General features: G+C 37.8%; 1 protein-coding gene across 1 annotated transcript in view; it reads left to right on the plus strand.

Moving 5' to 3' along the window:
• PLCB1 (phospholipase C, beta 1 (phosphoinositide-specific)) overlaps window positions 1–15,094 on the plus strand; it is a gene marked incomplete at its 5' end in the record, with an annotated part of 61,767 nt that overhangs the window by 5,412 nt on the left and 41,261 nt on the right. The window contains 3 exons of the mRNA XM_010289737.1: window positions 3,082–3,239; window positions 7,500–7,582; window positions 14,754–14,838. Of these exons, the coding sequence (XP_010288039.1) occupies window positions 3,082–3,239; window positions 7,500–7,582; window positions 14,754–14,838 (326 nt within the window). The remainder of the gene's footprint in view (window positions 1–3,081; window positions 3,240–7,499; window positions 7,583–14,753; window positions 14,839–15,094) is intronic.

Raw genomic sequence — 15,094 nt, forward strand, 5'->3', positions numbered from 1 at the left:
AAGCTTGACCGCATGTCCTGCTTTGGTCCAATGTAAAGTGTTAAAAATTACAGCCATAGGATGAGAGCCTTATTATACTTACATACAAGCAGTAACAAAATATGTCATAGTGTGGAGTCTAATTCATTTGTCCTGTGCGTGGCAAAATAGCTCAGAAGGAAAATAAATTCAGATAAATGTACTGTGTCTAAAACAAACTTAGCCACCAGCACCTTCTGTTGCTGCCAGAGTCAAGAGCCTGACCCCTAGCAGTGTGGGACTCTTGAGTTTGCACGCTGCGAACTGCAGCGTATGATCCGTATGATTGCTTTTCCAGGACTTGCCTGAAGAGAAGTTGTTCAGCACCCCATGTCTGTGCAGGGCAAAGGGAGTATACAGGCACTACTTCATGCCGGGAGAAGGTGATGCCATGGGTGGGTGAGGGGACAGAAGCAGCTTCTGTTTCTAGAGTAGTGAAGAGTCAGGTGACTCCAAGTACCTGGATCCAAATACCTCCGGTTTTAGGGAGGATACACGTCATAAAATTGTAAACAAATTTCAAGTCCATGTGTTGCAAATAACTTGCCGTCAGAAAAATAGTGATGAATGAACCCATCAAGGATGCACTTGCTGAGAAATGAGCAGCATAAAGTTAAGAAGTGCAGAACCCATCTGTATGCGGAAACATGGGTCATATGCCCAGCTTATATCAATTAGCCCAGGCTCATTTTGCATAGTGTCCTGTCAGGCATGATTTGGCCAATTATATTTTTTAGAAAAGTGAGGTTTTGTCACAATCTGTTTCTTCTTATCCACTCTACAGTGATGGGATACAAATTACTGTAGATGCTGTATGTATTGTAGAAGGGAATACACAATGCTTTCAGTTTCCAGTATAAAAAAATTCATCTGTAGTCAGGATATTAAAAATATACTGGAAGTATTCCCCTTTGTGTGTGTGTTAGCACATTTTAGAATGCGTCTGTTAAAGGGATAGTTTGGGATAGATGCAAATAGAGACTCACACCACAGAAGTTTAGAAATAATATGTGCAAAAAACATTTGAGGGAGCATTCCCAATATTCAGAGGGAGCATTCCCAATATTCGATATGTCAGCAGAATAAGCTGTTGAGACTATTAAAACACTTGCTAGGATTTTGCACTCTGACTGGGAGTCTTTCTAAAGATTTAATGTTTTGGAGGTTGAATATCCTCTTATCCTTAGCAGGAATCCTTCCAAAATATCTAAGCCTTGTTAATAAGGTAGTGTGGAGTAGTGTCATATGGCAAGCGATGCATGTCATGATTTACTTAAGCACTTTTGAAGGTTAAGGATCTTGTAGTCCAAAACGCTTAGCAATAATAACGGCCAGGAGTCTCTCAGGAAGTATAGTAGAGTTTGCTAATCATAAAATAGTTTGTCAATCCGAATTCAATATACTTTGAGGGAGAAGAAAGACAACATGAAAAAGGTTTCTAAGTGAATGTAGTTTTTTAGGCAGCAGAGTACAACAGATCCGTATAATGACAGCCAAGTTTTCATAAGCAGATGCTTAGGGGTGAGTATGCAGAAATGTGTGCTGTTGTACCCTGATCCATGCTCATGCTTGTTTGCATCCTGCAAAGAAAAAGAGCCACTGCTTACCCCAGGTATTGGGATTGCACCAAAAACACTTTTGTGTGAGTAAGGATAACCTGCCATAATCAAAGGGGAAACACAGGAAAAAGTTAAGTTTAAAAAAAAAAAAAAAGAGACATATTGTCAAGTTCATGACTCCATTTGGATTTTCAGATCCTTCCAGCACTGGCCAAGTTCTTCTGTTATTAACACATATTTCTCACTGGTTGCCGCAGGATAAATCTTACGGATTTCAACAGGAGTAATGTTAATACCTTGTGGAGTATTTATGATTGCTCCAGCTCGTGTATCAGATACAAACAGTAAACAGGAATTTTAAAATTGGAGGGGGTTTCTATTACAGTTTTTAGTGGAAGGTAAAAACACAGAGAAAGCAGACAATGCTGTTTAGTAAAGCAAACCCCAAAACATGTAGTTCCCAGTGTAAAAACTGAACACAGAACCACAGAGACAAATAAGGATGAGAGTAATCTACATTATATTATATGCCAGCCTGGATGAAGTATTTCTATGTCCCCCATCATCAAAGAATCTTTAGTGCAAATGAACTCACTGCCTTCTTAAAAAAACAAGTGAATTCCCTTCAAGAAATCTAGGCAGGTCTTCTCAGGAAGTCTGCTAGAAAGCAGGAAACTGCATCCATTTTCTTCACATCTAAACCAAGAACTAAGCCATTCTTCCATTACCTTTACCTCTCTGCTGCAAGAAATTTCTATCCGGATGACTGGAATCAAACGTGTTGCAGCAGGTGAAGACAGCCTGGCTAGTTATCCTTCCCTGAATACAGCTGGACTTCTTTGTGCTTGTGGGTTTTTTTTGATACTTCCTGCATTTGGGAAAAGCTGTTTTCCTTGTTTATTTTTAGATTTATGTTATGTCATTGGTGGAAACTGGTAGCTTAATTAAATATCTCCCTACATAGTGCAGTATCACATCAGGAAATTTAACTAACCAATGCAGTGATTAGTGTATTAAATACTGATTTGAGACCTAGTAAGCGTACCATCAGTGACCGTGCAGGAAGTTCGTTTTGTCTTGTATTAAACTGCATTGCAAGTTATGAGAAAATGTGATCTTGCTGTCCTGAGTCACCTCTGAATTTCACATTGCCTGTCAAAAGATCTTTGATCTTTTAGAAATGATTTTATTTTATTTTATTTTATTTTATTTTATTTTATTTTATTTTATGTATTTTATGCTGTCTATCAGAAGTTTTTGAATTGGCTTCAGTTCAGTTATTTCTGCTCACTCACAGCAGTTTAACTGAGGGCAGAATCCAAACCATGACATGACTCTTAAGTAATTTCCATTACCTTCTTATGCTTTTTGTATGCCTTTAAGTGTTATTCCTCTCAGCCAAGGGTAAAAAATGCTGTTAACTCTTAATTATTATTAGATTATTTGTATTTATTCCCAAGGCCCAAAATTACTTCCCTTTTTTCATGTTCTTGCACTGTTGCAGCTGGACAGCTGGCCGGTAACTCATCGGTGGAGATGTATCGGCAAGTGCTTTTGTCAGGCTGCCGCTGTGTGGAGCTGGACTGCTGGAAAGGACGAACAGCTGAAGAAGAGCCGGTCATTACACATGGATTCACTATGACAACTGAAATATCCTTCAAGGTACAGCAACACAGCATACTGGTGTAGTTGGCTTTAGCTGGGGCAGTTTCTTTCATGTAAAATGCATCACAAATACATTGTGAGACTGTTACTGCAAAGGTGAAGAGGAATGTGAGGGCAAAAAGATGTCGTAAGAGGTGATTTTGGAGCATGTGCAGAATCATTGGAAGAGAAGAATTACAGTAGTTGGACCTTGCACAGGAAGAGGTTCTTGGTCATCATGGCAGTCAGAGGAAGAGGGTGTGACTATCACACACTATGGTGTGATAGTCTGTGCCACCCGGTCCATACTTCTGCAGATGTTCTTGCAGCAAATCTCACAGGGAGAGAAGCAGGGTAGGCCACAGCCAGGGCTGAAATACCAGATATTGCCACCACAGCTGGTTTTACATGGTGTGAATCACTTCTGCGGATGGATCTGGAGCCAGGATGATAGGGAGGAAGGACTGCTTTGTGTTACAGCTCCATAGCATGCAGCAAGGAGGAGAGCTGAGATGAAGGTCGCAAGGACTTGAACAGCAATAAGCAATGAGTCAATATACTCTTTTTCTCTTGTCTGCCTGGTAAATGTGAATGGGAGAAGAACATGCTGAAGTGAGGTAGGAAACAGCAGCTATCGTGGAAATCTTTACAATTTGCAAGCCTTTAAACTCCTATGAACAGAGAACAGGCTACTCGTGCCCAGTTCGCAAGTCCCATCCACAGGGACCAGACACATTATATTAACTATTTAAAAAATTAATAACAGTGTGTGCAATGTTACATTTATCCCTGATACTTGGATTAGATTTGAAGCACTGGAGGATGAAGAAGAAAAATTAGTATCTTTGGAGAGTGTGATGGGATATTTGTGCTATTCAAACCCTAAACATATAATCTGTAGTTCTGAATTTCATCTTTCATTTCCTTTTTCTATAATAAAAGGTAGATACTATACCCTTAGCAATAACCTTAAATTGTTATCTTCTTGTTATTCTTGAAAGATGGTTTTGATTCAAGGTGTTAGAGGAGCAAGATGGAAGTGTTTTCCTATAGTATTAAGATTGGTATTCAGCACAGCTTATAGTGATACATGAGGATATCATTTCTGAAGTGTGAAGAAATAGTTCTTGTTCATCTGAGACATGAACTTGCCATGGAAATATGTTTCTAGATTTACCTTCTGTGCACAAGAAGGTGTGGAAAAATATTCATTGCTGAATTTGGTTATGTTACAGGTGTTAAGTGTGGCTTCTGTACTAGCTACAGCTTTGAAGCATGTCTCCCACACTTGAATCATGAGTTATTGGAGGTTCTTGTCTTCTAGTGCTTTCCTTTAGGAAAAAAAAAAGCAAGCAATACTGCCACACAGATAAAACATTCACTTGCACCAGAACACTCTTTTCTTTTTTTCAATTTGTTTTCTCTAACTCTTCACTGATTGAGTTAATCACAGAAAAACGTAAACCACAACCTTCTTGCACATTTGTTATTAACTTTCCAGTTATGTTTATATGAAGCCAATTATGTTTATGTGCGTAAAGTTTGATTGCTCAAGTCCTTTAATTAAGGAAGACAACTCTCAACTCCTTTGGTCATGAGCAGGAATTTAAAACAAAGTTAATCTGATTCTTAAAAGGATCATTAACAGGAATGAGGGTTATCCCTGGTTATTTAGAAGTTCAACCCTAGGCATTGTGTTTGCGGGAGACTTATTGGAAGGCATTTTAAACCTACTCAGCAATATTTCTTCTTTAATTCAGGGCAAATATTTTTTCCCACACAGAAAAATGTAAAAATGTATTGACTGCCGGTGTCTTTTCAACACTGAAAGTGTGCTGCTTGGCTGAGGAGGAGCAAAATGATGGTGAAATAATGTGTCAGAAGTGTGTGAATCAATTCAGAGTGATCACTGGGTCTTGAATGCTGAATCATTTATCAGCTCACGCTTTTGGCGTGACCACAGCACACAGTGCTTCTGTTCAGTCTGTCAGTTTTCACTGCCTCAGATAGGCTTTCTGAAGTGTGGAGACAGAAGCAATGTATACTCCCCATCTTTATGTTGCCGGGGGTTTTTCGTGGCTTTTTTGGTTTGGTTGGTTTTTACCTTGCTTCATGACACAGAAATCAGTAAGGTTTTTCTCAGCTGTAGACTGTGAGCTGCTGCCAGGGTGAGATCTTCTAGGGAACTAACTATTTTTCATGCCATAACCAGGAATCTGTGCACATTTACTTTATACATACCGTGGAGACCTGTTTCAGGTGAGTTATTCTGCAGCTGGAGTAAAGTATGGAACTTACCATGTTGTTCCTCTCTGACCATAGAGAATTTGCATTTACATTTAAATGCAGTGCAAGGCTGAAACACCAGCATACCTATTTCTCCACTGAACCAATGCCTGAGTTTCTCATCCTCAGATGAGTGTGTAATCATGAGAGTGTAATCGTGATTTTACTCTTTCGGGTTATTTTCCCCACACATGCTGAATTTCATCCCTTTTTGCAGTTGAGAAAGCAGTTGAAAATAAATTTATTGATTTACTCCATAGCTTGAGCAGTGTGTAGGAGCAAGAAAAGCCACAAGACTGCTTTTGGCAGTACCTGTTACATCGAACCTCAAATGTTCTTAAGGCCTGCATCATGCTCCATAACCCAAGGGAGGATGCAGGCTGGGGAGACCAAGACAATGCTAATGATCTGGATGGAGAGCATCAAGATACAAGGGCTCAATATTTGTAACCTGTTGCTCAGCACCGCTGTTCCCTTGTAATGGTAAAATTGCCTTAGATGCTTTTGAGAATCCCACTGGTTCTGAACAGCATTAAGGCGGTACCAGTACTTAGCGATTTACTGGAGCTGGAAAGAAAAGTGTGCTGCAGGAATCACTCCATCGTGCATTCTCCCATGGGAGAACTGCTGCTGTGAAACAGCATCTTCCTACCTGCCTTCATCCAGCCTTCTGCACCATTTATTGTTCTTCCAATAAATGCTTTGCCTTTCTGCTTTCTTTAAAGGCTACAAGTGATCTTGGTTGAAGCACATGACTGGTTAGTGATATGTGAAACATTTAAATATTTGGTGATTGCAGTTTATTAAAAATAGTAATTTGTCACCTGTGTGTGCCAAGAGAGATAGTTTCTCGTCTTATAAGAGACACTACAACAATTTGTGCCTGAGCTGTGGTTTTTTTCTACTTGCATGAAGACTGTAAATTCTGTCTGTATCCTAGCTCATATCAGCAAATCTTCAGATGGCTTGTGCTTTCCTTCCACCTCTGGATTCTACAACCCAACATCAGAAGAATAGGCCAGAAGCTCAGCTTTCATTTTAGGAAATGCATTTCGTACTGTTTTGCTTTTGAATTGAGCCTTTAAAAGTACAGAAAATGAAGAAAAGAAATCTCCAGAGGCTTGTTTAAAATAAATAGATTTTTTAGGTTTTAGTTGTCCTTACGATTTGAGAGGGAACAGGCTTATGGGTTCTTATAAACTCCAGAGTTTGACAGCAATGTGTATGGAAAGTCTTCAGTGTTTGGTAAGTTCCTTTGCAAAAAGATTTGTGTTCCAATAGGGAAACATTGAATAAATAATTTGTAACAGCGAGTGCACCACGATATTGTGCACCCCACAAAAAGTAGTGTAACCAAATGATTCCTCCACTAGATTTACTGTTGCCAGTTTCCATCAGAGCTGAAAGGAAACTTCTACAGAAGTTTCATTTTCTGAGCCCTCTGATGATTACTAGACAGCCAACAGTTTTAACTGAATAATGTGTTTTTCTTTTTTTCCTTTTTTTTTTTCCCCTCCCTTAAAGGGATTCCTCTCATGAAAAAAAGAGGGAACTAAAACTTTTGAGTCAGAGTAACTAAGGATTTTAGGGATACGTGCTTGTGCTGATGATGTTTAGAAGATATGCATTTGTCAGAGCATGTTTATTATTATGTAAAATAGTTCATGAAAGCCATAGCTTCAGGCATGGAACAACTCCATGCAAAGACCAAGTTTTACATTTAAACTATTGATTTAGGCAGACATAAGTCATTTCTTGAGAAACGCAATGCTTGAGGCTCATCAGACGTTTTGAGACTTGATTACAGTTCAGGTTGAAAAATTTCGTTGCTGGAAAAGCACATCCAGAGCTGTGTGGAATGTTTAGAACAGAAGGTCTCATTTCAGGCAGTTTGGATATGATTTCAGACCTCTGTCTGAAATCTGTCTTTAGAGACCAAAACACTGTTTCTCTAGACATGAATTTGTAACTCTATGTATTTTGATTCTTTAGGAAGTAATAGAAGCTATTGCTGAATGTGCATTTAAGACATCGCCCTTTCCAATCCTCCTTTCCTTTGAAAATCACGTGGATTCGTAAGTAATTACCATGTTTTCCTGTGTGGTGGTATATTTTTTGGTAAGGTGTAAGCACAGAATTATGTATGCACTTGTGGCAGTTTTATTATATGATATGATCAATAACTGTTTCCCCCCCAAAAAACCTTTTATCAGTCTAAGTAACCAAAATGATCAGAATGAATCAGGCACATTTTTAAAAACCTTCCTGAATTAGAAACTTCTGTATGAAAGAGAAGGTTTGAATAATTGTGAGACAAATTATGTTAACTTTACAGTCTCAGTATGTCCTGCTGGAATGTAGCAGTACTTCATCAAAGAAAAAGAAGCAATATTTCACCTCCTTATGACCCTATTCTGTGCTAGAAGCATATTCTGTGCACAGAATTTGGTCTGTTTCTCGTATGTTAGAAGTAGAGGCCAGAACCATAGACTAGCTAGGATTGCAAAATAGGTGATATGGATGGCCAGGAACTGTTCAGTTTCTGCCAAAAAATACCAGTTTGCCTAAACTGTTTTCTTTTTCTTTTTCTTTTTTTTTTTAATTACAAAAAAAGGACAGTTTTCCTGTGTAAGGAAAAAAAAAAAAAAGTGAGAAGACTTCTAAATTTGTCCCAGTGATCTATTTTTTATTATCATTATTGGTTTAGTTCTAATTTTTCTTTTTTTAAGTTTGACATTAACTTTGGGTTTGAATATAGAGACCACATGGTTCAAAGTGGGGTGACATTGACACAAAACACGTGCCTTAACTGCAATTGCTTTTTCCCCTTTTGTTTTCTGCTGTGAAAACATTTTCAACACTTCTGGGACCGGTTTGGCCTGCAAAACCTTTTTTTTTCATTTGAAATAAAAAGTAATCTTTGGGGCACCTATGAATGATTTAATACAAATTGGAAAAGATGTTGGCACTTTTTCTTCTTGAAGAGCAAAAGAGTGGGGGTTAACTGCTTTTCCATTGTTTTAGGAAGAACATCTTTGTCATAAGGAAAGAAACTTGTAGAAGCAGCTATGTGAGAATGTCACAACTGTTCTTAAAAACAATACTGTTTGAAACTTATGTAGGTAGAAAAAATTAAAATCTGAGAGCTGACCTACATTACCTCTGCACCTTACCGTATGAGTTTACCTTTTGTACGCGGATATGTGCTTTCTCTGTGCACATTAAAAGGCCATACGGTTATGATTCAAACAGCTACCTGTTAAATCCTGCTTAGCTAGTTTTATCTTCCTCTGAAAGACCACACAAATACGGTATTTAATTTCTTTCTCTATTCAGTTCCCTTGCTCCTTTCTTTTTGATGTAAGTTATATCACTTTGGACTTGCTTATGCTCACCTACTGCCGTAGATTTTAGCTCACAGTGCTTTTCTCAGAGATTCCAAAAGCAACCTCTGGTCTTTAGAAAAGATCTCAACCATCGTTCTTCAGCGTATTATATTTTGTATTCATCCTTCAGTATTTTTTAAAATATGCATTCACTGTTACTATAAGGTAGAGAATAATCATAGAATCATAAAATCATTTAGGTTGGAAAGGACCTTTAAGACCATCGAGTCCAGCTGTTAACCTAGCACTGCCAAGTCCACCACTAAACCCTGTCCCTAAGCACTATGTCTACATGTCTTTTAAATACCTCCAGGTGAGTCAAACACTTCCCTGGGCAGCCTGTTCCAGTGCTTGACAACCCTTTTGGTGAAAATTTTTTTTCCCAGTATCCAATCTGAACCTCCCCTGGTGCAACTTGAGGCCGTTTCCTCTTGTCCTATCGCTTGTCACTTAGGAGAAGAGACCAACATTCACCTTGCTACAACCTCCTTTCAGGTAGTTGTAGAGAGCGATAAGATCTCCCCTGAGCCTTCTTTTCTCCAGGCTAAACAACCCCAGTTCCCTCAGCCGCTCCTCGTAAGACATGTGCTCTGGACCCTTCACCAGCTTTGCTGCTCATCTCTGGACATGCTCCAGCACCTCAATGTCTTTCTTGTAGGGAGAGGCCCAAAACTGAACACAGGGTGCAGCCTCACCAGAGCCAAGTACAGGGGATAAATCAATTCCCTAGTCCTGCTAGCCATGCTATTACTGATACAAGCAACATCTAATTTATTTTAACCAGAAGGGATACATTTTTCTTCCTTTAAAATCATTAAGACTGAAGTCTTCAACTATTCCAGGGAGATCTCTTCTATTTTAGGAAAGTAAAGAAGTAAATAATTGTATAATGTAAATGCCTGTCAGATGTAAGTTATGTACAAAAGTGGCTTTAAAACATAAGATTAAACATTGTCAAAATTGAAGGTGGTGTGATACTGAAGGAAAAAGTCTAAAAGGGAACAGAGTTACTGCTGCATTACTCCAATCTTTACACTTTGCCCCACAAAAACCATTGGGCCTTTCTCACCAGAAAACTCCAGTCATGGACTAATGAATTATCCCTAAGTGTATTATTTGATATCCTTTTCCATGCCTTGCTATGACATAAGTTTTTAGCAAAACATGTCTGCAAAAACAATATCAAGTATTTTCTCTTTCTGAGGCTTTATTGTTATTTATTATTTTTTGCTGCAGTAAATCATCAGGCAATGTGTGTGATTTCTAATTTTGCTTTGACTGCTACAGCTACCTCTTCATTTCTGCACTAGTTGCTAGAGAAATCTGCAATTAGTCATGCCACTCACAGAAAGCTTCACCTAATTTCATGGAATTCTCCTTTTGTCTTTTTGTTTACTTGGAATGTTGTTTTTCTCCTAGACGGGCTTTGCTCTGAGTATTAACAAAAAATGCGAAGTGTTTTTATAGAATTGCTGTAAAAGAAATCATATGACATTAATTCCTACTTTTGGGTTACCAAATTTTTCTTCTGATTTTCAAGTTACAAGAGTCACTATTCATGTATGAAATGCTGTTCCTGTAGAAATCAGTGGAAATTTTGGCATTGGCTTAAACAGAAATATGGTTTTTAGCCTGTGTTCTGTATTCCTGGCTTTTAAGCAGACTGTGATTATCAGAGGTAAATGAAGTTTTACATCACCACCATAGATGTGACAGAGGTAATTACTACTCGACTTAAAATGCAATTTTTTCTTCCATCTGTTTCTTTTTTTCATTTCCTTTACTATAACTCCACTCTGTAGTATGTTCATTCTTGCCTATTTTTATACAATAAAAAGTTTAGAAAAAGAGGCAAGCATATAACTTTTAGAATATATGGAATACATTATATCATACAGAATATTATATATGCTATCATTTATATTGAAGACAAAACATGCACACTGAAGAATGACAGTACTAAGAAAAGATGTGGTTCTATCAAAAAATAAAAAAGTGCTCTGAAAATGTTGAAAAGACCTCAAGGAGACCTTGACGTTTGAAATTGGGCTTGCAAGAAGATAAGCAATCTGCAAATCTGAAAGCAGACACTCTATAATTAGAAATGCACTGATGACATAGCAAAAAGGTTAAGTGATCCTTGAGCAGTATCCATATAAGATTGCTTCCAAGATTAAATTTAATTACAGTTATTCATATTGCTGGTTTCTTGCTGGAATTGTTATTTCAAATATTAACAGGTTTTTTATCACTTTATTCCTACACTTCAAATTATTTTAGATTCTTCTGGGAAGCATATGTGTCTTTGTCTTATGCAGAAGAAGGATCTCTCTAGAAGTGATAATAATATAACGTTAGGAGCAGTAGTTGTGCGGTAGTGCCAAAGAGCCTCTGTGATTGACCTTCATAATAGGCGTAATACAAACACAGTAGAACAAAGTACAAGCAATACAGTAATGGTAATGAAAACATTTCTTAATATTCTTTATATTTCCATATCTCCAGGTATCATGTTCCCACTTTATCTTCCCTTCCCTGGCATATTTTGGGGGCATATATAATTAGTCTATGTGCTACCCATCCATGTCTGCACAGTGGAGATCATAAAGCAGATAAAGTCAGGTCTTTTGAGGCAATCCATTTTCATTACAATACATGAATGCTGAGAGAATTTCCAATAATAGTAGCTGTGGACCAGGAAATACCTGCGTTTTTGTTTCATAACATAAATGAGGAAACATGGTGATGTAGAATAGTTGGTATTTCAATCTGTTCCTCTGGTTCATAAGTTTGAAAGAAGGGAAAATAAAAAGAAACTGGTATTCTAACTTTTAAAATGCTATAATAGTAATACATAATCTATACTATTACTAATGATCTATCTCGTGAAACAAAATATATATACATATATATATTAGAGAGAGAGGTATCACAAAAAACACCACTCAGTTAAATGCTGGTGCTCCTACATGTTTTTTATTCCCTCTGAGGAGCTTTTAAAAATATCTCTGCATGTAGTCCAATTCACAAAGACAGGTATTGTGTAATGTCAAGGTTTTCCTACTTTGGCCTTGTCTACTACTGCAAGATTTTTTTATAGTATTAAAATCTGTTAGTTTTTCACATAATTTTCCTTTTCCCTCTTTCTGCCTCTGGGATGCAGTGACATTGGAATTTATGTGCTAAACCAAAATAATGTTGCATTACATTTTTTTCTTTTGCAAAAATGAAAGCTCTCACTGTGCTCTCTTGGAGGTAAACATGTAATTAATCACAGAAAATCAGAAGAATTTGTTCTAGCTCTGCTGATAGTTTGAAATGTATTAGATTTAACTCTTGCATGTTTTTTTCTGTTTCCTATCAAGAAAGTTTTTGGAGTTGATGTACCCATTTAAAAATGCTGATGTCACATCTAATTACTACAATTTCAATAATCGTGCTCTTTTGATTCAAGGAAGATGTCCTTTGAACTTTCTGGGTTCTAAGAGCATGGGTCTATTCAAAATATACATTGGTGGAGAAGACTGAAATAAAATTCACTTGATGACCCCTAGACCCATAGAAAATACCCAGTCTGTCTGCTTGCTAGAGTGAGGTGCCTTTATTTTCCTTGGTAGCTGGCAGTTCAAAATTGCTAACACACTGTCATATCCTGATCTGTTCCCATCACCTTCTCTCTTGTGGGTTCTTAGTTCCACTGCCTTGCTTGTCTTCATCTTAATTTTCCATCCTCAGCTAAAAGTGGCTTTTAGCTTTTTTGCAGAATTGGCTGCATGCAAAAGAAAGCATTAATGAAATGCTATAGGGATTTAAACTGCATGCGGCATTTGCGTAGCTTTGTGGAATAATTTAAAGCCTCCTTGCAATATGTTTTGTCAGTGACTGAGCTATTGACTGGTTCACCCCGTATCTGTTTCAAGGGACATCCAGAATGCTGATCTCGGGGAAATCACATTTTCTGATTAAAATGCTCTCAGCTCTGGTTTGGCCTTGCTGACCCCCAAAGAGCTGCAGTGCCAGGTGCTCGGTTGGTAGCTAATGGCAATCTAGACACAGCGGTGGTTGTACTCTTGGTTTGCAAGAGAAAAAATGAGCACTCCTTTTTTTCTATATACCCAGCTCTATTTTGTAATGAAAAATGGCTCCATGGCAACATAACCACTTATACCATTCGTGTATCTTCCATCATATACAGATTATAATTAACAGTAGTTGAGGAAGTTATACTAAGCAATATAAACCTGTCCTTTAATCGAGACTTCTCAACAGAGTATCAAAAATGGAAACTTTTAATGATACCTAATCTCAGATGTTACAGATTTTAAACAGGCACATATAGCGAAAATACACAGTTGTCTAAAATTAGAGAGTGACTGTAGCACTGAGCTGCATTTTCAGATGATTTAAGTAATATTTCTGAGCAATATATCTTCAGTCCTAAAACTCCCATCACTGATATGTAGGAATTATTTCATTCTTTGGTTGCACTTTGGGAAAATTGATTATAAGTAGAGTTTACTGAGGTTCAATTTATTTCTAGAGGATGTCATGAAAACTGCTGAAGTAATTTGCTGTGGTAAAATTTGACATTCTATCTAGTTTTAAATAAAATTAAAAAAAAAAAATTTAAAGGAATCTGACTACATGCCCAAACAAGCTAAAACGATAATTGAGCAGCTCCACCTAGCAGCTTGTTATTACATCTAGATACCCACTAAGAAGGCTGTGCAGAAATGTTGGTCCCAGTTATATACACATAACATGCATGCAGTATGTAATTATATGCATATGAAATGCAGTTACACCAGCACTTATTACAGCACTTCTCCAAACTGGCATAATACCTCTTAGCAGTAGCACAATTACATCTATGCTATGACTGCTGCCGGTGAGGATATGTCAGGGGAAATACTTCTGAGTGAGCTGGTGAGAGCAGTGCAAGTTTCTAGTGCAAACCCAATCCAGGAGGTCTGCGGATGGGTCAGTGCTTTGTTGTGGAGCACAGTGCAGAGACGCAGCCACAGCTCCAGGCAGGGCTGTGGCTGCATGGGCTGTCACGCTGCACAGGCACAGCATCTCAGCCCACCTCCCAGGGACTAACACAAATAGGGTGGGAAAGTGGGCTGCATTTTAGCATAAAATCTGCAGTAAAACTAACTGCATTTTAGAAATGTGCAGTAAAACTAGCTGCTTCTCTACCAGTGCCTATAACTGATGCAGCTCTGCTGGTTTTGAGACCCAAGTAATACCTTCTGCCCCTTCTTCTGTAAGGCTGTGCCCTATAGACTTGCCAAGTGAGGTGGTAGGTACCCTTGGCTTGGGAATTTTAACAGAGACATCTGCAGAAGAGACTGCTTTCTGGGTAACTGTTTTGGGTTTTATGCCTTAGGTCAGGTAGGACAAAAAAAGTAAGAAATCCAAATGGGGTTGGGAGATGTGTGTGTGAGAAGAATGCCAGGCATGTGTATAAAGTAACATAAGGAAGAAAATATTTAAACTTTGAATAAAAATTTTGCCTGAGAGAGGAAAATTCATGGAACAGGTATTTCCTTAAAGGTAACAGCTGACAGAGTCTTTTTTTTTTATTTTGTACTAAGTGCATGGGAAAACATAGCTCAATGTTAAAAGTTGTTTCACTGTTATTCAGTTGACTAGTGCCTTTACTTCTTGTACAGTCCTTTTGATAAGTTCTATCAGAGGAATCAGAATAATTGCATGATATATCTAGGTCTCTGAAAAATTCACAGCAATTTGATCAGGAAATTCTATCTAGTTTAGGGATATTAGATATTCCATTACTGCTGCTTTCAATCTGTAGAGTTGGTAGGACTCATTTCTTTCTTTCTTTTCTCCCCTTTAGCCCTAAACAACAGGCAAAAATGGCAGAGTACTGCAGATTAATATTTGGAGATGCACTGCTTATGGATCCATTGGAAAAATACCCGGTAATATGGTTTGGTATTTATCAGATCACAAATACCTCTGTGGATTTTTATTTAAGTGTTTCAGTCCTGTGTTATTCTTCATATACGGCCTTTCAAAGCAGAGTCTAAAGGAGAGGGTTAAACAACCTGAGCTGTTAGTGACCTCAGCATATAATTTCTGATGCAGAGATCATTCTGATACAGTGAATTGTAATCTTCTAAATGCAATTGATTCTCATAGCTGCCATTTCATAATGTAGGCTTTCATATTTGAACT

The sequence above is a fragment of the Phaethon lepturus genome, unplaced genomic scaffold (assembly GCF_000687285.1).
Source record: "Phaethon lepturus isolate BGI_N335 unplaced genomic scaffold, ASM68728v1 scaffold40996, whole genome shotgun sequence".
In the NCBI taxonomy this organism is placed as follows: Eukaryota; Metazoa; Chordata; class Aves; order Phaethontiformes; family Phaethontidae; genus Phaethon; species Phaethon lepturus.